General features: G+C 53.6%; 1 protein-coding gene across 3 annotated transcripts in view; it reads left to right on the top strand.

Moving 5' to 3' along the window:
• The window catches only part of CFAP221 (cilia and flagella associated protein 221), a 61,189-nt gene extending 37,932 nt beyond the window's left edge, over positions 1–23,257 (top strand). For all 3 annotated transcript variants that reach the window (XM_077493994.1, XM_077493995.1, XM_077493993.1), the window contains exons 12-24: positions 783–870; positions 1,405–1,494; positions 1,570–1,665; positions 6,680–6,773; positions 6,852–6,940; positions 8,271–8,351; positions 9,620–9,724; positions 9,846–10,010; positions 14,834–14,977; positions 15,053–15,144; positions 15,749–15,841; positions 22,027–22,119; positions 22,911–23,257. In XM_077493994.1, the coding sequence (XP_077350120.1) occupies positions 783–870; positions 1,405–1,494; positions 1,570–1,665; positions 6,680–6,773; positions 6,852–6,940; positions 8,271–8,351; positions 9,620–9,724; positions 9,846–10,010; positions 14,834–14,977; positions 15,053–15,144; positions 15,749–15,841; positions 22,027–22,119; positions 22,911–23,055 (1,375 nt within the window). In that variant the 3' untranslated portion in view covers positions 23,056–23,257. The remainder of the gene's footprint in view (positions 1–782; positions 871–1,404; positions 1,495–1,569; positions 1,666–6,679; positions 6,774–6,851; positions 6,941–8,270; positions 8,352–9,619; positions 9,725–9,845; positions 10,011–14,833; positions 14,978–15,052; positions 15,145–15,748; positions 15,842–22,026; positions 22,120–22,910) is intronic.
• The last annotated feature ends 408 nt before the right edge of the window (positions 23,258–23,665 follow it).

The raw sequence follows: 23,665 nt of genomic DNA on the forward strand, positions 1-23,665 counted from the left end.
GAGGAGCGGTTGGGGGGTGGTCACATTGGACAGAGGAGCAGTTGGGTGGTTGGTCACATTGGACAGAGGAGCGGTTGGGATGGTGGTCACATTGGACAGAAGAGCGGTTGGGAGGGTGGTCACATTGGACAGAGGAGCGGTTGGGGGGTGGTCACATTGGACAGAGGAGCAGTTGGGTGGTTGGTCACATTGGACAGAGGAGCGGTTGGGATGGTGGTCACATTGGACAGAAGAGCGGTTGGGTGGTTGGTCACATTGGACAGAGGAGCGGTTGGGGGGTGGTCACATTGGACAGAGGAGCGGTTGGGTGGTTGGTCACATTGGACAGAGGAGCGGTTGGGAGGGAGGTCACATTGGACAGAGGAGCGGTTGGGAGGGGTGGTCACATTGGACAGAGGTGCCAGGGCCACACCTGAGGGTCCCCCCAATGACGAGATTTTACCACCACTGCCACAGGTCACCTTCCTGTAGACTTCCTCCATGTAGGAAATGAATGTTCCGGGTGGCGGTTGTGCCGGGTTTGCCGGCGGTAGAACGTTTATGATCTCCATCTAATCGGGAAGAGCGATACGAGAAATAAACACTTCAGAGTGAGATTGTAAACCGGCGCTGTGATTTCCCAGCATTCCTCCTCCCGCTCTGCATACAGGGGAGTTCCCAGTGTTTGCTTTGTGTCATTTCTGGTCCAAAGTGTTGTGTGGCGGATGGACGGTGTGACCGACTTCCATGGAAGCGTCTCGGCCAACCACAGACCGTAATCTTCCCGATTCTCCACTTCACAGGCAGATCCACCGCGGCAGTGACCCCGCTCCCCCCCGACAACGTCAGCAGATACGAGAGGAGCGCCTCATCGCAGAGGAGGAATACCAGGTCAGAGATGAGTACACCGCACTACCCTGCACCAACCAGATCTGTCCAATCTGATCCCCCACCCCCACCTCCCCAGATCTATACAATCTGACCCCGACCTCCCCAGATCTATCCAATCTGACCCCCCACCTCCCCAGATCTGTCCAATCTGACCCCCGACCTCCCCAGATATGTCCAATCTGACCCCCCGACCTCCCCAGATCTGTCCAATTTGACCCCCCACCTCCCCAGATCTATACAATCCCCCCCACCTGCCCCTCCCACCAGAAATGATCTGCCCCCCCCCGCCTGCCTTCCCCTCCCACCAGCCATGATCTGCCCCTCCCACCAGCCATAATCTGACATCACTGGGTATAAAAAGACCACGAAGACAAATTATAAGCCATTTAAACTTCAGTTTACCCTCCCCCATCCAAACCCCAAATGTTTCTTTATATTTACTTTTAATTGTATTTGTAGAGTCCTATATCTGGTTTGTGTGTGTGTGGGGGCGGGGTCATAGCATTACACCATATAATGATGGACCAATCACAGGTGATGATCGGAACCCCCGACTTCCATGGAGAATACAGAGGACAGTGTGTGAGCGCCGTGTCCCGCCGCGTGCTGCGGAGGTCGGATCCGGTGAGTCGGAGGTCGGGTGTTCTCTCCTCCATCTACATACATGACATATGATAACGCATTGTGTGTCCTCCACAGCTTCCCACACTTCAGCCTCAGTTTGACCTTTATCTGAACGAGCTCTGGGCCAATAGGAACCGAGCATTGCGACGTTTCCAGCAGGCCGCCCGCAAGGTGAGACCGCGATCCGGTGCTGACACACGGGTCACCCGGGACACGGGGATGGGAATCCGACATCATCCACACCTCCCGATGTCCATGGGGGGCAAAGGGGACACCTGTCGGTGGAAAGTATGTAGGAGAAGGGCACGCCCCCAGTTATATAGAGAGGGAAAGGACTCGTGTATATATACTGTATATAGGACACGCCCCCAGTTATATAGAGAGGGAAAGGACTTGTATATATACTGTATATAGGACACGCCCCCAGTTATATAGAGAGGGAAAGGACTTGTGTATATATACTGTATATAGGAAACGCCCCCAGTTATATAGAGAGGGAAAGGACTCGTGTATATATACTGTATATAGGACACGCCCCCAGTTATATAGAGAGGGAAAGGACTTGTATATATACTGTATATAGGACACGCCCCCAGTTATATAGAGAGGGAAAGGACTTGTGTATATATACTGTATATAGGAAACGCCCCCAGTTATATAGAGAGGGAAAGGACTCGTGTATATATACTGTATATAGGACACGCCCCCAGTTATATAGAGAGGGAAAGGACTCGTGTATATATACTGTATATAGGACACGCCCCCAGTTATATAGAGAGGGAAAGGACTCGTGTATATATATATATATATATTGTATATAGGACACGCCCCCAGCTATATAGAGAGGGAAAGGACTTGTATATATACTGTATATAGGACACGCCCCCAGTTATATAGAGAGGGAAAGGACTCGTGTATATATATATATATATATATATTGTATATAGGACACGCCCCCAGTTATATAGAGAGGGAAAGGACTTGTATATATACTGTATATAGGACACGCCCCCAGTTATATAGAGAGGGAAAGGACTTGTATATATACTGTATATAGGACACGCCCCCAGTTATATAGAGAGGGAAAGGACTCGTGTATATATATATATATATATATATATTGTATATAGGACACGCCCCCAGTTATATAGAGAGGGAAAGGACTCGTGTATATACTGTATATAGGACACGCCCCCAGTTATATAGAGAGGGAAAGGACTTGTATATATACTGTATATAGGACACGCCCCCAGTTATATAGAGAGGGAAAGGACTCGTGTATATATATATATATATATATATTGTATATAGGACACGCCCCCAGTTATATAGAGAGCGAAAGGACTTGTATATATACTGTATATAGGACACGCCCCCAGTTATATAGAGAGGGAAAGGACTCGTGTATATATATATATATATATATATATTGTATATAGGACACGCCCCCAGTTATATAGAGAGGGAAAGGACTCGTGTATATATAATATATATATATAGGACACGCCCCCAGTTATATAGAGAGGGAAAGGACTTGTATATATACTGTATATAGGACACGCCCCCAGTTATATAGAGAGGGAAAGGACTTGTATATATACTGTATATAGGACACGCCCCCAGTTATATAGAGAGGCAAAGGACTTGTATATATACTGTATATAGGACACGCCCCCAGTTATATAGAGAGGGAAAGGACTCGTGTATATATATATATATATATATTGTATATAGGACACGCCCCCAGTTATATAGAGAGGGAAAGGACTCGTGTATATACTGTATATAGGACACGCCCCCAGTTATATAGAGAGGGAAAGGACTTGTATATATACTGTATATAGGACACGCCCCCAGTTATATAGAGAGGGAAAGGACTCGTATATATATATATATATATATTGTATATAGGACACGCCCCCAGTTATATAGAGAGCGAAAGGACTTGTATATATACTGTATATAGGACACGCCCCCAGTTATATAGAGAGGGAAAGGACTCGTGTATATATATATATATATATATATTGTATATAGGACACGCCCCCAGTTATATAGAGAGCGAAAGGACTTGTATATATACTGTATATAGGACACGCCCCCAGTTATATAGAGAGGGAAAGGACTCGTGTGTGTGTGTATATATATATATATACTGTATATAGGACACGCCCCCCGTTATATAGAGAGGGAAAGGACTTGTATATATACTGTATATAGGACACGCCCCCAGTTATATAGGAAAAGAACACACCCCCAGTTATATACAGAGCATCTGGGAAGTATTCACAGAGCTTCACTTTTTCCACATTTTGCTATGATACAGCCTTATTCCAAAATGGATTAAATTAATTATTTTCCATTTATTATACAATTAATAAGGTATGTAATGAAAAGGAGAAGGTTTTGTATAATAATAATATCATGTTGATAAGGGGGATGGAAACCAGGAAAGGCAAAATATAAGCAGATTCATCCTTAATAGAGAGTCCTATATCAGGCCTAATGGAGGGATTTGGCGGGATCTGTGGACGGTGTCTCGGTATTGCAGTGATTTGGTGGGCTGTCGGCATTCAATCTTATAGTATATACAATAGAGCTGCACGATTAATGGTTAAAAAAAATGCGATCTCAATTCAACCCCCACCCCACCCCCCCCCACCCCCCCCCCATGATCTTATTCTGGCATTTCCAGGATTCATGAAAGAAGTGCAGAGCAGTTCTCCGCTCACAGCTGTCATTAAAGAAAAAAGCTGCAAAGTTTATCACAACATTGCTCAGCTGAGCGATAAAAAGAAACATTGTAACATTTGGTTCTTTTAGATCAAAGGAATAAACTTTGGTCTGCAAATGAGGTCAGTTTAACCCCTTTAAAGACTAAACCTTTTTCTGATACTTATTGCTGACAAGTTAAAATCGGTATAGAAAATTACTTGGAACCCCCAAACATATATATATATTTAGCAGAGACCATAGAGAATAAAATGGTGGTCGTTGCACTATTTTATGTCACACGGTATTTGCACAGCGATCTTTCAAACGCAATTTTTTGGAGAAAAATTTATTTCAATAAATAAAGAAACGAAACAGTAAAGTTAGCCCAATTTTTTTTTTTTGTATAATGTGAAAGGTGATGTTACACCGCGAGAATCGCGATCTTTATTCTACGCAAAAAAATAGAGCTTCTCATTTTATCCGGAATGCTGCAGCTCTAATATACAAGTTCAGTTTTATGACTCTGTCCAGTGTAGCTGCTTTCCGTGCTCCATGCCCCGTGTTCCGCGCTCCATCCCCCATGTTCTGTGTTCCGTGCTCCATCCCCCATGTTCTGTGTTCCGTGCCCTGTGTTCCGCGCTCCATCCCCCATGTTCTGTGTTCCGTGCCCTGTGTTCCGTGCTCCATCCCCCATGTTCCGTGTTCCGTGCTCCATCCCCCATGTCCTGTGTTCCGTGCTCCATCCCCCGTGTTCTGTGTTCCGTGCTCCATCCCCCATGTTCCGTGTTCCGTGCTCCATCCCCCATGTTCTGTGTTCCGTGCTCCATCCCCCATGTTCTGTGTTCCGTGCTCCATCCCCCATGTTCTGTGTTCCGTGCTCCACCCCCCATGTTCTGTGTTCCGTGCTCCATCCCCCATGTTCTGTGTTCCGTGCTCCATCCCCCGTGTTCTGTGTTCCGTGCTCCATCCCCCGTGTTCTGTGTTCCGTGCTCCATCCCCCATGTTCTGTGTTCCGTGCTCCATCCCCCATGTTCTGTGTTCCGTGCTCCATCCCCCATGTTCTGTGTTCCGTGCTCCATCCCCCATGTTCTGTGTTCCGTGCTCCATCCCCCATGTTCTGTGTTCCGTGCTCCATCCCCCATGTTCTGTGTTCCGTGCTCCATCCCCCATGTTCTGTGTTCCGTGCTCCATCCCCCATGTTCTGTGTTCCGTGCTCCATCCCCCATGTTCTGTGTTCCGTGCTCCATCCCCCATGTTCTGTGTTCCGTGCTCCATCCCCCGTGTTCTGTGTTCCGTGCTCCATCCCCCATGTTCTGTGTTCCGTGCTCCATCCCCCATGTTCTGTGTTCCGTGCTCCATCCCCCATGTTCTGTGTTCCGTGCTCCATCCCCCATGTTCTGTGTTCCGTGCTCCATCCCCCGTGTTCTGTGTTCCGTGCTCCATCCCCCATGTTCTGTGTTCCGTGCTCCATCCCCCATGTTCTGTGTTCCGTGCTCCATCCCCCATGTTCTGTGTTCCGTGCCCTGTGTTCCGCGCTCCATCCCCCATGTTCTGTGTTCCGTGCCCTGTGTTCCGTGCTCCATCCCCCATGTTCTGTGTTCCGTGCTCCATCCCCCGTGTTCTGTGTTCCGTGCTCCATCCCCCATGTTCTGTGTTCCGTGCTCCATCCCCCATGTTCTGTGTTCCGTGCTCCATCCCCCATGTTCTGTGTTCCGTGCTCCATCCCCCATGTTCTATGTTCCGTGCTCCATCCCCCATGTTCCGTGCTCCATCCCCCATGTTCCGTGCTCCATCCCCCATGTTCCGTGCTCCATCCCCCGTGTTCCGTGCTCCATCCCCCATGTTCTGTGTTCCGTGCTCCATCCCCCATGTTCTGTGTTCCGTGCTCCATCCCCCATGTTCTGTGTTCCGTGCTCCATCCCCCATGTTCTGTGTTCCGTGCTCCATCCCCCATGTTCCGTGTTCCGTGCTCCACCCCCCATGTTCTGTGTTCCGTGCTCCATCCCCCATGTTCTGTGTTCCGTGCTCCATCCCCCATGTTCTGTGTTCCATGCTCCATCCCCCATGTTCCGTGTTCCGTGCTCCATCCCCCATGTTCCGTGTTCTGTGCTCCATCCCCCATGTTCTGTGTTCGTGCTCCATCCCCCATGTTCTGTGTTCCGTGCTCCATCCCCCATGTTCTGTGTTCCGTGCTCCATCCCCCATGTTCCGTGTTCTGTGCTCCATCCCCCATGTTCTGTGTTCGTGCTCCATCCCCCATGTTCTGTGTTCCGTGCTCCATCCCCCATGTTCTGTGTTCCGTGCTCCATCCCCCATGTTCTGTGTTCTGTGCTCCATCCCCCATGTTCTGTGTTCCGTGCTCCATCCCCCATGTTCCGTGTTCCGTGCTCCATCCCCCATGTTCCGTGTTCTGTGCTCCATCCCCCATGTTCTGTGTTCCGTGCTCCATGTTCCGTGCTCTGTGTTCCAGGTCCTGGTGCGCTGTAGAGTAGATCGCAGGTTGGGACGTCTGAGGAAATTGCTGCAACGACTTCAGGCGGAGCCAGCGGGGGATGGGACGTTCGGTAAGACATCGTTAGTCATGTGATTTGTTTATGATGATTTGTGGAGAACAGTCCGGAGTGACCCTTTATATCACACAGAGAGCGACGGTGAGGAAGCGATCCCCGCCCCCACCAATCGGATCCTCTTCTATGACTTCCCCCCGTACCCTGCGGAACCCCCGGGATCGGTGAGTGCGGAACAACTGGTCAGATGTCAGCGTGGTTGTCCGGGTTCTGAATTTTGCATATGGGTGGGGAACGAGGACTCTGATTGGGTGGGGAGCAAGGACTCTGATTGGGTGGGGAACAAGGACTCTGATTGGGTGGGGAGCGAGGACTCTGATTGGGTGGGGAGCGAGGACTCTGATTGGGTGCGGAACGAGGACTCTGATTGGGTGGGGAGCAAGGACTCTGATTGGCTGGGGAACAAGGACTCTGATTGGCTGGGGAACAAGGACTCTGATTGGCTGGGGAACAAGGACTCTGATTGGCTGGGGAACGAGGACTCTGATTGGGTGCGGAACAAGGACTCTGATTGGGTGGGGGACGAGGACTCTGATTGGGTGGGGAACAAGGACTCATTTCAATTGATGTTTACATAGAGGCGCTCGCCCTACACTGCATTTTTAATATGGGGTGTGTCGGTGGGGGGGAGGAGCTTTAAAATGTTCTTATTTATTTTCTTCTTCTTATTTTTATTTTTAACAATTTTTAAATGTTTTCTGTAAATGTTATTTGTATCACAAGGAGGCTAACAAGCATAGAAATGTGACAGGTCCTCTTTATGAAGATATAGGGGGTCTCCCTCCCTGCTCTTCAGTGCAACTATTTGTAAAGTATGTGACAAAAGTAAGTACACCCCTCAGTGACATGTCTTCTCTCTTTTCATGTGACAACACTGAAGAAATGACACTTGTCTACAATGTAAAGTAGTGAGTGTACAGCTTGTATAACAGTGTAAATTTCCTGTCCCCTCAAAATAACTCAACACACAGCCATTAATGTCTAAACCGCTGGCAACAAAAGTCAGGACACCCCTAAGTGAAAATCTCCAAATTGGACCCAATTGGCCATTTTCCCTCCCCCCGGTGTCATGTGACTCGTTAGTGTTACAAGGTCTCCTATTTTGAGGGGACAGGAAATTTACACTGTTATACAAGCTGTACACTCACTACTTTACATTGTAGACAAGTGTCATTTCTTCAGTGTTGTCACATGAAAAGAGAGAAGAAATGTCACTGAGGGGTGTAATTACTTTTGTCTGTAGATTGCGCTGGAATTATCGGAGGACTGAGCGATGTGAGCAGGAAGTGAGGTCATACATGTCACTTCCGGGGTCACAGGAGAGATCGGGGGATGGATATTCCCTGGGCTCCTCCCCCTCTCTCTGGGAATGTTTCGCACAGCCCCCCAGACTAGGGGGAGAGGCCGGGAACCCCCCCGGGGGTAGGAGGGCTCTGGGGGGGCCATCGGGGGGCGGAGCTCTGCTAATGATCTCTCTTCTTCTGCTGCACTCAGACTCTTGGAGGTCTCTGCGGAGTCACCCCACAGCCAGCCGCTGTACAACTGAAAGTGAAACTACCCTTCTATGACCTAAAGGTAAGTCCTCACCGATCCTGTACTCTGCACTGTACACAATGATCATATACTCTGCACTGTACACACCCATCCTATACTCTGCACTGTACACACCCATCCTATACTCTGCACTGTACACACCGATCCTATACTCTGCACTGTACACACCCATCCTATACTCTGCACTGTACACACCAATCCTATACTCTGCACTGTACACACCCATCCTATACTCTGCACTGTACACACCGATCCTATACTCTGCACTGTACACACCCATCCTATACTCTGCACTGTACACACCAATCCTATACTCTGCACTGTACACACCCATCCTATACTCTGCACTGTACACACCAATCCTATACTCTGCACTGTACACACCGATCCTATACTCTGCACTGTACACACCGATCATATACTCTGCACTGTACACACCAATCCTATACTCTGCACTGTACACACCAATCCTATACTCTGCACTGTACACAATGATCATATACTCTGCACTGTACACACCCATCCTATACTCTGCACTGTACACAATGATCATATACTCTGCACTGTACACACCCATCCTATACTCTGCACTGTACACACCAATCATATACTCTGCACTGTACGCACCCATCCTATACTCTGCACTGTACACACCGATCCTATACTCTGCACTGTACACACCAATCCTATACTCTGCACTGTACACACCAATCCTATACTCTGCACTGTACACACCAATCCTATACTCTGCACTGTACACACCGATCCTATACTCCGCACTGTACACACCAATCCTATACTCTGCACTGTACACACCCATCCTATACTCTGCACTGTACACACCCATCATATACTCTGCACTGTACACACCAATCCTATACTCCGCACTGTACGCACCCATCCTATACTCCGCACTGTACGCACCCATCCTATACTCTGCACTGTACACACCGATCCTATACTCTGCACTGTACGCACCCATCCTATACTCTGCACTGTACACACCCATCCTATACTCCGCACTGTACGCACCCATCCTATACTCTGCACTGTACGCACCCATCCTATACTCCGCACTGTACGCACCCATCCTATACTCCGCACTGTACGCACCCATCCTATACTCTGCACTGTACACACCGATCCTATACTCTGCACTGTACGCACCGATCCTATACTCCGCACTGTACACACCGATCCTATACTCTGCACTGTACACACCCAGACACACTGATCACTATTATTGATCGCTCTGTCTTCTGATCACTGGTATTGATCATTCTGATCAGGTTCCTCAACATTATAAAGTGATGGGATATCAGCCAGTCAGTGCGCTCTCAGCCTCCACCTACCAATCCCGACAGCTGCCACACCCCCTGAGGAGCGGGGCGGAGGTAATATTTACCCTCACAGCACAATGTATCTGTTATGGGGCCCCCGACCTACAGAGGGGCCACACCGACCTGTAATGCTTCCCCCGATGTCTGTACAGCTTTCCCTCTTCTCTGCCGGCAGGATGAGCTTGTGCCGATAACGTTCTCCAATCCCGACACCCCGGGACCAGCGCTGAGTCCGAGGACCGATATGAGAGAAGAGGAACCTTCCGAGACCACCTTCCTCACACTGAGCCCCCCGGAGCAACTGCTGAACCCCCCCGACTTCCACCCGATGCACGTCTTTGTGAGTGGAGCACATCTACTATCATTATTCTATTCATGTCATGGTCCCAAATCCATAGACTGTGAGCTCCTCTTCCCTCCCCATGGGACCCATGTAGAAGGATTGGCTGCCCCCCCATGACATCACCACTGATGACATGAGATTCTACACAAAGAACACAGAAGGTCCACTCCGACCCTCCTCGCTCCGACCCTCCTCGCTCCGACCCTCCTCGCTCCGACCCTCCTCGCCCCGACCCTCTTCGCCCCGACCCTCTTCGCTCCGACCCTCCTCGCCCCGACCCTCCTCGCCCCGACCCTCCTCGCCCCGACCCTCCTCGCTCCGACCCTCCTCGCTCCGACCCTCCTCGCTCCGACCCTCCTCGCTCCGACCCTCCTCGCTCAGACCCTCCTCGCTCCGACCCTCCTCGCTCCGACCCTCCTCGCTCCGACCCTCCTCACCCCAACCCCATTCGCCCCGACCCTCCTTTCCCAGACCCACTTTCCTCGCCCAGACCCACTCTCCTCGCCCAGACCCACTCTCCTCGCCCAGACCCACTCTCCTCACCCAGACCCACTCTCCTCACCCAGACCCACTCTCTTCACCCAGACCCACTCTCTTCGCCCAGACCCACTCTCTTCGCCCAGACCCACTCTCCTCGCCCAGACCCACTCTCCTCGCCCAGACCCACTCTCTTCGCCCAGACCCACTCTCTTCGCCCAGACCCACTCTCCTCGCCCAGACCCACTCTCTTCGCCCAGACCCACTCTCCTCGCCCAGACCCACTCTCTTCGCCCAGACCCACTCTCTTCGCCCAGACCCACTCTCCTCGCCCAGACCCACTCTCTTCGCCCATACCCACTCTCCTCGCCCCGACCCTCCTCACCCCAACCCAATTCGCCCAGATCCACTCTCCTCGCCCCGATCCACTCTCCTCGCCCAGACCCACTCTCCTCGCCCCGATCCACTCTCCTCGCCCAGACCCACTCTCCTCGCCCAGACCCACTCTCCTCGCCCAGACCCACTCTCCTCGCCCAAACCCACTCTCTTCGCCCAGACCCACTCTCCTCGCCCCGACCCTCCTCACCCCAACCCAATTCGCCCCGATCCACTCTCCTCGCCCCGATCCACTCTCCTCGCCCCGATCCACTCTCCTCGCCCAGACCCACTCTCCTCGCCCAGACCCACTCTCCTCGCCCAGACCCACTCTCCTCGCCCAAACCCACTCTCTTCGCCCAGACCCACTCTCCTCGCCCCGACCCTCCTCACCCCAACCCAATTCGCCCCGATCCACTCTCCTCGCCCCGATCCACTCTCCTCGCCCAGACCCACTCTCTTCGCCCAGACCCACTCTCCTCGCCCAGACCCACTCTCCTCGCCCAGACCCACTCTCTTCGCCCAGACCCACTCTCTTCGCCCAGACCCACTCTCTTCGCCCAGACCCACTCTCTTCGCCCAGACCCACTCTCTTCGCCCAGACCCAATTCCCCCCGATCCACTCTCCTCGCCCAGACCCCCAGACCCACTCTCCTCGCCCAGACCCACTCTCCTCGCCCAGACCCACTCTCCTCGCCCTGACCCACTCTCTTTGCCCTGACCCACTCTCCTCGCCCTGACCCACTCTCTTTGCCCTGACCCACTCTCTTTGCCCTGACCCACTCTCTTTGCCCAGACCCACTCTCTTTGCCCAGACCCACTCTCTTTGCCCAGACCCACTCTCCTCGCCCAGACCCACTCTCCTCGCCCTGACCCACTCTCCTCGCCCTGACCCACTCTCTTTGCCCTGACCCACTCTCCTCGCCCTGACCCACTCTCTTTGCCCTGACCCACTCTCTTTGCCCTGACCCTCTCTCTTTGCCCTGACCCACTCTCTTTGCCCAGACCCACTCTCTTTGCCCAGACCCACTCTCCTCGCCCTGACCCACTCTCCTCGCCCTGACCCACTCTCCTCGCCCTGACCCACTCTCCTCGCCCTGACCCACTCTCTTTGCCCTGACCCACTCTCTTTGCCCAGACCCACTCTCTTTGCCCAGACCCACTCTCTTCGACCCACTCTCTTCGACCCACTCTCTTCGACCCACTCTCTTTGACCCACTCTCTTTGACCCACTCTCTTTGCCCAGACCCAGACCCACTCTCTTCGCCCAGACCCACTCTCCTCGCCCCGACCCTCCTCACCCCAACCCAATTCGCCCCGATCCACTCTCCTCGCCCAGACCCCCAGACCCACTCTCCTCGCCCAGACCCACTCTCTTTGCCCAGACCCACTCTCCTCGCCCAGACCCACTCTCTTCGCCCAGACCCACTCTCTTCGCCCAGACCCACTCTCTTCGGCCAGACCCACTCTCTTCGGCCAGACCCACTCTCTTCGGCCAGACCCACTCTCTTCGACCCACTCTCTTCGACCCACTCTCTTCGACCCACTCTCTTCGACCTACTCTCTTTGCCCAGACCCACTCTCTTTGCCCAGACCCACTCTCTTTGCCCAGACCCACTCTCTTTGCCCAGACCCACTCTCTTTGCCCAGACCCACTCTCTTTGCCCAGACCCACTCTCTTTGCCCAGACCCACTCTCTTTGCCCAGACCCACTCTCTTCGCCCAGACCCACTCTCCTCGCCCGACCCTCCTCACCCCAACCCAATTCGCCCCGCCCCACTCTCCTCGCCCAGACCCCCAGACCCACTCTCTTCGCCCAGACCCACTCTCTTCGCCCAGACCCACTCTCCTCGCCCAGACCCACTCTCTTCGCCCAGACCCACTCTCTTCGCCCAGACCCACTCTCTTCGCCCAGACCCACTCTCTTCGCCCAGACCCACTCTCTTCGCCCAGACCCACTCTCTTCGCCCAGACCCACTCTCTTCGCCCAGACCCACTCTCCTCGCCCCGACCCTCCTCACCCCAACCCAATTCGCCCAGACCCACTCTCCTCGCCCAGACCCACTCTCCTCGCCCAGACCCACTCTCTTCGCCCAGACCCACTCTCTTCGCCCAGACCCACTCTCTTCGCCCAGACCCACTCTCTTCGCCCAGACCCACTCTCCTCGCCCAGACCCACTCTCTTCGCCCAGACCCACTCTCTGCGCCCAGACCCACTCTCTTCGCCCAGACCCACTCTCTTCGCCCAGACCCACTCTCTTCGCCCAGACCCACTCTCTTCGCCCAGACCCACTCTCTTCGCCCAGACCCACTCTCTTCGCCCAGACCCACTCTCCTCGCCCCGACCCTCCTCACCCCAACCCAATTCGCCCCGATCCACTCTCCTCGCCCAGACCCACTCTCCTCGCCCAGACCCACTCTCCTCGCCCAGACCCACTCTCTTCGCCCAGACCCACTCTCTTCGCCCAGACCCACTCTCTTCGCCCAGACCCACTCTCTTCGCCCAGACCCACTCTCTTCGCCCAGACCCACTCTCTTCGCCCAGACCCACTCTCTTCGCCCAGACCCACTCTCTTCGCCCAGACCCACTCTCTTCGCCCAGACCCACTCTCCTCGCCCCGACCCTCCTCACCCCAACCCAATTCGCCCCGATCCACTCTCCTCGCCCAGACCCCCAGACCCACTCTCCTCGCCCAGACCCACTCTCCTCGCCCAGACCCACTCTCTTCGCCCAGACCCACTCTCTTCGCCCAGACCCACTCTCTTCGCCCAGACCCACTCTCTTCGCCCAGACCCACTCTCTTCGCCCAGACCCACTCTCTTCGCCCAGACCCACTCTCTTCGCCCAGACCCACTCTCTTCGCCCAGACCCACTCTCTTTGCCCAGACCCACTCTCTTTGCCCAGACCCACTCTCTTTGCCCAGACCCACTCTTTTCGCCCAGACCCACTCTCCTCGCCCAGACCCTCCTCGCCCCGACCCTCCTCACCCCAACCCAATTCGCCCTGATCCACTCTCCTCGGTCAGATCCACTCTCCTTGCCCCAACCCTCCTCGCCCAGATCCACTCTCCTCTCCCAGATCCACTCTCCTCTCCCGGACCCTCCTCTCCCAAATCCACTCTCCTCTCCCTGACCCTCCTCTCTCAGATCTACTCTCCTCGCCCAGACCCTCCTCGCCCCGACCCTTCTCACCCCAACCCAATTCGCCCCGATCCACTCTCCTCGGTCAGATCCACTCTCCTTGCCCCAACCCTCCTCGCCCAGATCCACTCTCCTCTCCCAGATCCACTCTCCTCTCCCGGACCCTCCTCTCCCAAATCCACTCTCCTCTCCCTGACCCTCCTCTCTCAGATCTACTCTCCTCTCTCCGACCCTCCTCACTCAGAGCCTCCTTGCCCAGATCCACTCTGCTCTCCCCGACCCTCATCACTCAGACCCTCCTCGCCCAGATCCACTCTCCTCTCCCTGAACCCTCCTCACTCAGACCCTCCTTGCCCAGACCCACTCTCCTCTCCCCGACCCTCCTCGCTCAGACCCTCCTCACACTGATGTGTTTCACACCGAGAGGACTGTCATACGGATGGAATGTTTAGAGTGAGGCGGGAACGGGTTGGACCTTCTGTAACACAAACGAAGACAATTCTCTATTGATCATTATTATTATTTGAGCTTAATGAGAACTTCTATCAACACTCTGCAGTCCCTGTGCAGCAGAGCCAGAGTGGGAGATAGAGAAGCAGCACAATGAGCCAATTAGTTCATGTCTTGACAAGAAGAATGGTGATAGGAGGAGAGAGCAGAGTGATGGATGGATGAGCTCATCACTGTGCTGCCTCTTCTTTCTCTGTCCAATCACAGGCTGTGGGTGGGCCCAGGATGAGGTGACCGGTGGTGATGTTGTGACTTTGGGGTGTCGGCTCACTCTCTATAACGATGTGATCAGTAACTGATATTGTGTCTTGTGTAGAACCCGGCTCCTGGTTTGGTGGCCTTTAAGAGGCCTCTTCCGTATTCCGAAACCGATGTGGAATATCACCTGTGCCCGCTGCCAAAGTACCCATCCCCCCGTGACACCGCGGGAACCACCCAGAGGAAGTTCCTGAACCGCGAGGTACATGGAGTCAGGTTGTCGGGGGACCCCCGGGCCGCTCCAAATATTCAACTTTACTCTTTTTATTGTTGGTAGGAAGTCATTCGGGGGATGATGAGCTGGAAGAAGTTCCCATCTGTCGCCCTCTCTGTGTCCCTTCCCACCGTCGGGGGCCACAGACCACGCTGGTAAGATCACCACTGGATCCCGGGACACCCCGAGTATGAAATCTGGAGGGAGGGAAATATCTGAACCAGACAGATATCTGGAATTAGAGCCACCATTGGAAATCATGGGGCCCCATACAGCCAACATCAAGGGGCCCAACATCTCCCCACCCCCACCCACCCAGGGTCTCTGGTCTCTGATCAAGGCCTGCAGGAAGCATACAGCATGGGCCGGCAATGACGGGTCCCGTGTTCAGCTGTGGACCCCAGGGGCCCCTACAGGAGTACTGCCTGTGTCACCCTATCAGCTGGGGTGGTTGGGGCCCCCCCAAGTGTCATTACTTATGTACCTTCCCTGCCCCCCTCCCAGTGCCATCACTGTCTCCCTGTTATGTACCCGCTTTACTCCCTGCCCCCCCCCCCCAGGGAAATCACTATCTCCCCGTTATGTACCCGCTTTACTCCCCCCCCCCCCCCCCCCCTCCAGTGCCATCACTGTGTCCCCGTTATGTACCCGCTTTAATGTATTATGTGTGACTTAAAAATGTGATGTGAGCGGGGCACCAGAGATGACCGCCCATCTTCTCCTAATCCACCAATCAGCTGCTTACATTTCTGTCCCCAGGTGTGACCCCTTCAGTTCTGATTTGCTCCCCACAGACGCTCCCCCCACACTCAGCCATCTACTGGAAGAGGACAAGGATAGCATTGAGCCAAGGTGAGTGACGTCACCAACAGATTCTTTATATAATCCTCCGTCTGTGGATCCCGACATTCAAGGTTTATACACAGAGGGGGAGGGGATTGTACCGATCACAGGGGACACACTCATCACTCCGGGGTCACACCATTCTATACCTGGAGATCTGAGGGGGAGGGGATCGTACCGATCACAGGGAACACACTCATCACTCCGGGGTCACCCCATTCTATACCTGGAGATCTGAGGGGGAGGGGATCGTACCTATCACAGGGAACACACTCATCACTCCGGGGTCACCCCATTCTATACCTGGAGATCTGAGGGGGAGGGGATCGTACCGATCACAGGGGACATACTCATCACTCCGGGGTCACCCCATTCTATACCTGGAGATCTGAGGGGGAGGGGATCGTACTGATCACAGGGGACACACTCATCACTCCGGGGTCACCCCATTCTATACCTGGAGATCTGAGGGGGAGGGGATCGTACCGATCACAGGGGACACACTCATCACTCCGGGGTCACACCATTCTATACCTGGAGATCTGAGGGGGAGGGGATCGTACCGATCACAGGGGACACACTCATCACTCCGGGGTCACCCCATTCAAAACCCCGGAGCGATGAGTGTGTCCCCTGTGATCAGTACGATCCCCTCCCCCTCAGATCTCCAGGTATAGAATGGTGTGACCCCGGAGTGATGAGTGTGTCCCCTGTGATCGGTACGATCCCCTCCCCCTCAGATCTCCAGGTATAGAATGGTGTGACCCCGGAGTGATGAGTGTGTCCCCTGTGATCGGTACGATCCCCTCCCCCTCAGATCTCCAGGTATAGAATGGTGTGACCCCGGAGTGATGAGTGTTTTTTGTGTCTCCTCATATAGACCCTGCAAAGAAGCCATTTATACTTGTATAGATTCTGCACCTGCACTCGGTATATAGAGACTCGTGTATATACTCATATAGACCCTGCAGAGACTCGGTATATACTCATATAGACCCTGCAGAGACTTGGTGTATACTCATATAGACCCTGCAGAGACTCGGTATATACTCATATAGACCCTGCAGAGACTTGGTATATACTCATATAGACTCCACTCAGAAGATATGAGATTTGCAGTCACAATATGATTTGTTAGAGGATGATGGGAAATATCGTCCAGAAATCGGGATTCTTCCTCCAATGAAGTGAGTTTTCCTCTCTCTTCTGTTTTCAGTTCTGGGGGTATAATATACGGCCAGCATTGATTGTATATTATACCCACGGGACTGGAAACATTTTGTTGTATGTATACAATGACAATAAAGTATATCTATCTATTTCAGACCCGGATTCCCCTCACTGTATTATATTATTAGATTCTCTTCATTGTATTATATTTTATTTTTTGTCCACTGAGGGACACAAGAATTCTGATAATATGAGGTTATACTGCCACCTACAGGAAGATTGGACACTGCCAAACAAACATTTGGGGGATATTCCCTGCCTCAGGCTTCTGTTGGATTCCTAGGAGGATGGACGTCTTTTCTTCAGCTCTGAAAAGTATTTCTACCTCTCGCCTGTCGTCTGCTTTTATATTCAACACTCATTTCTCACTGGACTCTTCTTTGAAGATTCCCCATTCTATGTTGGTCTCTGCATGGCTGCTGTCCAGATTGGCCTTTCCTCAGCCGGCTTTGGAGGCTGAGTTCTGACCTCACCGGACTGGCCGAGTTCTGGCCTCACCGGACTGGTCGAGTTCTGGCCTCACCGGACTGGTCGAGTTCTGGCCTCACCGGACTGGTCGAGTTCTGGCCTCACCGGACTGGTCGAGTTCTGGCCTCACCGGACTGGTCGAGTTCTGGCCTCACCGGACTGGCCGAGTTCTGGCCTCACCGGACTGGCCGAGTTCTGGCCTCACCGGACTGGCCGAGTTCTGGCCTCACCGGACTGGCCGAGTTCTGGCCTCACCGGACTGGCCGAGTTCTGGCCTCACCGGACTGGCCGAGTTCTGGCCTCACCGGACTGGCCGAGTTCTGGCCTCACCGGACTGGCCGAGTTCTGGCCTCACCGGACTGGCCGAGTTCTGGCCTCACCGGACTGGCCGAGTTCTGGCCTCACCGGACTGGCCGAGTTCTGGCCTCACCGGACTGGCCGAGTTCTGGCCTCACCGGACTGGCCGAGTTCTGGCCTCACCGGACTGGCCGAGTTCTGGCCTCACCGGACTGGCCGAGTTCTGGCCTCACCGGACTGGCCGAGTTCTGGCCTCACCGGACTGGCCGAGTTCTGGCCTCACCGGACTGGCCGAGTTCTGGCCTCACCGGACTGGCCGAGTTCTGGCCTCACCGGACTGGCCGAGTTCTGGCCTCACCGGACTGGCCGAGTTCTGGCCTCACCGGACTGGTCGAGTTCTGGCCTCACCGGACTGGTCGAGTTCTGGCCTCACCGGACTGGTCGAGTTCTGGCCTCACCGGACAGGTCGAGTTCTGGCCTCACCGGACTGGTCGAGTTCTGGCCTCACCGGACTGGCCGAGTTCTGGCCTCACCGGACTGGCCGAGTTCTGGCCTCACCGGACTGGCCGAGTTCTGGCCTCACCGGACTGGCCGAGTTCTGGCCTCACCGGACTGGCCGAGTTCTGGCCTCACCGGACTGGTCGAGTTCTGGCCTCACCGGACTGGTCGAGTTCTGGCCTCACCGGACTGGTCGAGTTCTGGCCTCACCGGACTGGTCGAGTTCTGGCCTCACCGGACTGGTCGAGTTCTGGCCTCACCGGACTGGTCGAGTTCTGGCCTCACCGGACTGGTCGAGTTCTGGCCTCACCGGACTGGCCGAGTTCTGGCCTCACCGGACTGGCCGAGTTCTGGCCTCACCGGACTGGCCGAGTTCTGGCCTCACCGGACTGGCCGAGTTCTGGCCTCACCGGACTGGCCGAGTTCTGGCCTCACCGGACTGGTCGAGTTCTGGCCTCACCGGACTGGTCGAGTTCTGGCCTCACCGGACTTGCCGAGTTTGGACCCCACGGGGCTGTCCCCCGCGGGGCTGTCCGTGGTTGGCCCCCGCGGGGCTGTCCGTGGTTGGACCCCGCGGGGCTGTCCGTGGTTGGACCCCGCGGGGCTGTCCGTGGTTGGACCCCGCGGGGCTGTCCGTGGTTGGACCCCCAACCCGTGGGGCTGTCCGTGGTTGGACCCCCAACCCGCGGGGCTGTCCGTGGTTGGACCCCCAACCCGTGGGGCTGTCCGTGGTTGGACTCCACGGGGCTGTCCGTGGTTGGACCCCACGGGGCTGTCCGTGGTTGGACCCCACGGGGCTGTCCGTGGTTGGACCCCACGGGGCTGTCCGTGTTTGGACCCCACGGGACTGGCAATACTCGGTCCTCACCAGACTGGATGCTGCAGGGCTAGCCTGGATGGAGGAGATGTCTGGAGCCCTATGCTTCAGCTATGATGCCTTGCTATGTGAGTCTGCTGCCTATGTACAGTATATGCGCGGAGCATTCTGGGTAAAGTGCTGGAATATCCGTAACCTAAAGAGCAAAGTCTTTGGATCTATCCTGGATATAACTTTCATGGACCCCCAGGAGGCCAGAGTGTGCTCTTGCCCTGGTGAAAAGGCTTCAGGTAGAGCTCAGCTGAACCCCATCCTTTTCCTTCATCCACTTCTGTGGTAGGTGCCCCCCGGGCCCCCAGAGCGTGACTCTCAGACAGCTCACAGGTCTAAGAGACATAAACCAGCTAAGTCAACTGACCAACCTTCTGCATGAAGGGGCCTTGCTCCAGAGCACATGTGTCAAACACAAAGCTCATAGACCAAATAAGGCTCTCCAGGCCATTTCATGTGGCCCTTGCACCTCTCCTGCACCTGTGGCACCTCCCTTGTCTTCATCATATCTCAGCAGTTTGCAGCAAAGAGGAGAACAGAACTCCTGCTACAGATCCTGCGCTTCTCTGTGCAGCAGCACAGAGCCTAGTCTCTGCCCCAACCCTGCCGTCTCAGCAGTTGGCAGCAGAGAGGATGACAGAACTCCAACAGATCCTATGCCTCTGTGCAGCTTCAGCACCCCCTTGTCTCTGCTGACTCCAGCCCCCCTCTGGTCCTCCTCCAGACCCTGCACTTTCTGCTTCCCAGTTCCGCCCCCAGCTTCTTCCCCGAAGCAGCACCAGGTAAGGGGCCCTGGGGGGGGGGGGGGGTGTTTTGCTCTTGACATCTAGTCTTACAGATACAACTGTCCTTTTGAGGGCAACCACAATGCTGATGTGGCTGAAATAAAATTGAATTTTACCCCCATGCTCTAGAGCATGTGTCAGATCAGGTTGTGGATCTGGACCCCATCCAGGCCACGTCTCTCTTCCCCTGGAGCATGCTGGTTCCCCTTGTAGATGTATTCTTGTATTCTTCAGATGAAGACAATCCCAGTTCAGTGGTCCACAAACCATGAGAAAAGACGATCGGTATCTGAATGTTCTGCTCATACCAGAGGATACAAAACCTCAAATCTGATTTATTTTACAAATAGTTGTGATGGAAATGTTATTTTCACTTCAGTTTCCTCATAAACACCTCAGTGTCAGAGGGCCGGGACCGTTGTTTGTTGGCCACGTATTGGTGGTGGGTCGTTTTCTTCTCCTCGGGGGAATTGGTTCCTCCTGTTATTGGTGGGTTTTGGGTGATCAGCTGTTCTCTTTATTCGGGTTAGTGGGTTCCTCCAGGATGGAGTTGTCCCCTATTGGCAGTGATAATTCTCTTCCTGGCCTTAAACATCGGGGTCATTCTCTCCATCCGTTCTTAGGCTGTTGACTCCCCCCCTTCAATTGAGAAGGTCCTGGCCTCCTCGGGGTCAGATTCTGGTGTTGGTCCTTCAGGCGGTTCTTGGGCTGCAGGTTGTTCTTCAGTTGCCCATTCCTCAGTTGGACGATTGCCAGTCTCTGAACTCTAGTGCCTGTCGGGGCTGGGCTCAGCCCTTACTTTTCTGAGCTGGTCCCTCAGCTGTCGGCTAATTGCCAGCTCCTCTCTCTCCACAGTTACTCAGCTGTTGATGATCCTGCTCTTCAGTCCTGCCTACTTAAGCTGTCCAGTCCAGAGGTTCTCTGCCCTCTCCTTGGTCAACATCACAGAAACTGAGACGCTCTCCTGCGATCCTGTTCAAGACTTGCTTTGCTGACATCCCTTCTGGCTTCAGATCCTGCTTGCTGTTCCACTACGTTGATCCCAGACTTCTGGCTTGGCTGACTATCCGTTCCGGTTCCTGAACTCTGACTGTTTTGACTATGTTTTGTTCTTTTTACTTTTATTATTAAACAAATGTGATTTAAAGCGGAGGTCCACCCTAAAGTGGACCTTCCGCTCATCGGAACCCTCCCCCCCTCCGGTGCCACAATCGACACCTTTCAGGGGGGAGGGGGGTGCAGTTACCTGGATAATCCAGGTAACTGCACCCACTTCCGGGATAGCTCTCTGCAGAAAGGGGCGTAACTTACGCCCCTTTCCGCAAGTGCCCGCCCCTTCCCGCAAGTGCCCCGCTGCCTGCTGGGAAACACACAGATCCCAGAGGCAGCGGGGAGCGTCCTTATTGCGCAGCGCGATTCGCGCATGCGCAGTAGGGAACCAGGAAATGAAGCCGAAAGGCTCCATTTCCTGATTCCCATACCCAAGATGGCGGCGGCAGGACCCGACAGACGACCTAGAGATCGGCTTCGGGTGCCGACATCGCGGGCGCGCTGGACAGGTAAGTGTCACTATTTTAAAAGTCAGCAGCTGCAGTATTTGTAGCTGCTGGCTTTTAAAAAAAAAGTCCCGGCGGACTCCCGGCGGACTCCCGCTTTAACTATACTTCTGCCTCGGCCTGATTTCCTGGTTTCTGGCAGTGCCCCTCAATGGATGAGAAAGAAAATGAGATTTGTGTGCTCACCATAATATCCTTCTCTTGGAGTCCATTTTTGGGGTGCGGGTCCTCTGTTTATGTTCTTGTCCTTGGTATAGCTTTGCCAAAAACTGAGGCATGCTGGGAATAGGAGGAGCTATCCTGGGCCGACCCACCTTTTATTTTTTGTTTGCCAATGTTTTTCCTTTTGTAGATGGCAGCCTAACCCGATAGTATCTGAATTCCTCTCCGCCCCTCAATGGACCCAAGAGAAGGATTGTATGGGAAGTAGGAAGTTCCTAGATATAGATTGTCCTCGGCTCCTGACATTTTCTGGGATTTGTGTTTCCTCAGGGAGGCGGATGAGGCGCCGGGCCGCGTGTCGCTGACACCACAAATGCTGAGAGCAGAATTTGCACTGATACAAGATGGCAGTCGGGGTGACATGTGAGTATTGGGGTGTCTGGGGGTGTCTGGCCCCCTGTGTAAGAGGGCCGCTCATTATCAGCGCTGTGACAAGAGATAAGTAACCTATTAGGATTATGGAATTGATAGGCAGCGCCCCCCGGAGGTCGCATTGTATGCCGTCAGTTGAGGATTTGCAGATGAGTTCTGAAGTTTAATGTCCCCCAGATGTAACACTCCTGAGGATATCCACACCTTCCAATCACAATCCAAAACCGTTCCTTTGTGCCTTTTTCTACGCACTGACCTGATCCAATCAGAATCCAGCTTGCTGTGATCTAACCTCAGTGTAGTGAGTTCTGATTGGTTGCTATGTTATTGCCCCTAAAATGGAACTCCAGACAAAAATGAGAACCATCCAGTGCTGAATAAATGATCATTTATAGATTTCTTCATTATTATTCCCGTGGTTCCCAGCAGTAGCTATAGATCTGGAGTTACCTGTTCATCTGCTAGTTTGAAGTCTCGCAAGGATTTCCCTTCCCGGGGCCGACAACACGACTGAATTCTGTGCCAGCGCAGCGTTGTCGGCTCTCTCATCCTCCCCTTCTGATGACCACAGACAAGACTGGTGAGCGGTCCTTTTGGGGCAAAAAAACATCCAGAGTTTAGTTCGGATTTATTGGCTTTATAACCATATTAGATAGTGAAGGTGTAGAGGAGTATTGTGGGTGGAGAAGGTCCCGGCATCTCATAGCCTCATGCATAGTATAGGTGACCCGCACATCACCTGGCAGCGCTGGGGACATGACCTCACAGGTTCTCCTCCACAGGGACGCCAGCGAGCCGCAGACAGGATGGCAGAGCCCCGAGGCCGGGCAGAGCCCCGAGGCCGGGCAGAGCCTGGCACAGAAGATCCAGAGACACCTGAGACAGGTGAAGCTGCTGACGCACAACAAGAAGCTGATTCTGGACTGAGAGACGAGCCATCGATGAGGACCACCAATCTTGTATACAGAATATATATTGTGTGTCTACATTTCCCATAGGTCAGAGCAATGATAATAATAATAGAAGATGTATAATTACTGTCCTGTATACTGTATATATACGTCCTCCCCAGGCCAGAGCTATAATAATATATGTATATGATGAGCAGCAATAAATATATATATATGTATACGTGTGTGTGCATCTCCTAATAGGACAGAGCAATGCGAATAATAGAACAATGTATATAATCACCACCAATCCTATATACAGTATATACAGCATCTCACATAGGACAGAGCAACAATAATAGAACAATGTATATGAGGAACCACTTGGAAAGGTCTGTTTGTCCATCCATGTTGGGCCATTCCATTCTCTCCCCAGTTTCCCTCTCCCCCTCCTCCATCCATGTTGTGCCATTCCATTCTCTCCCCAGTTTCCCTCTCCCCCCTCCTCCATCCATGTTGGGCCATTCCATTCTCTCCCCAGTTTCCCTCTCCCCCTCCTCCATCCATGTTGGGCCATTCCATTCTCTCCCCAGTTTCCCTCTCCCCCTCCTCCATCCATGTTGGGCCATTCCATTCTCTCCCCAGTT

The sequence above is a fragment of the Lithobates pipiens genome, unplaced genomic scaffold (assembly GCF_037356315.1).
Source record: "Lithobates pipiens isolate NorthernLeopardFrog02 unplaced genomic scaffold, aLitPip1_a1.2 Scaffold_196, whole genome shotgun sequence".
NCBI lineage: Eukaryota > Metazoa > Chordata > Amphibia > Anura > Ranidae > Lithobates > Lithobates pipiens.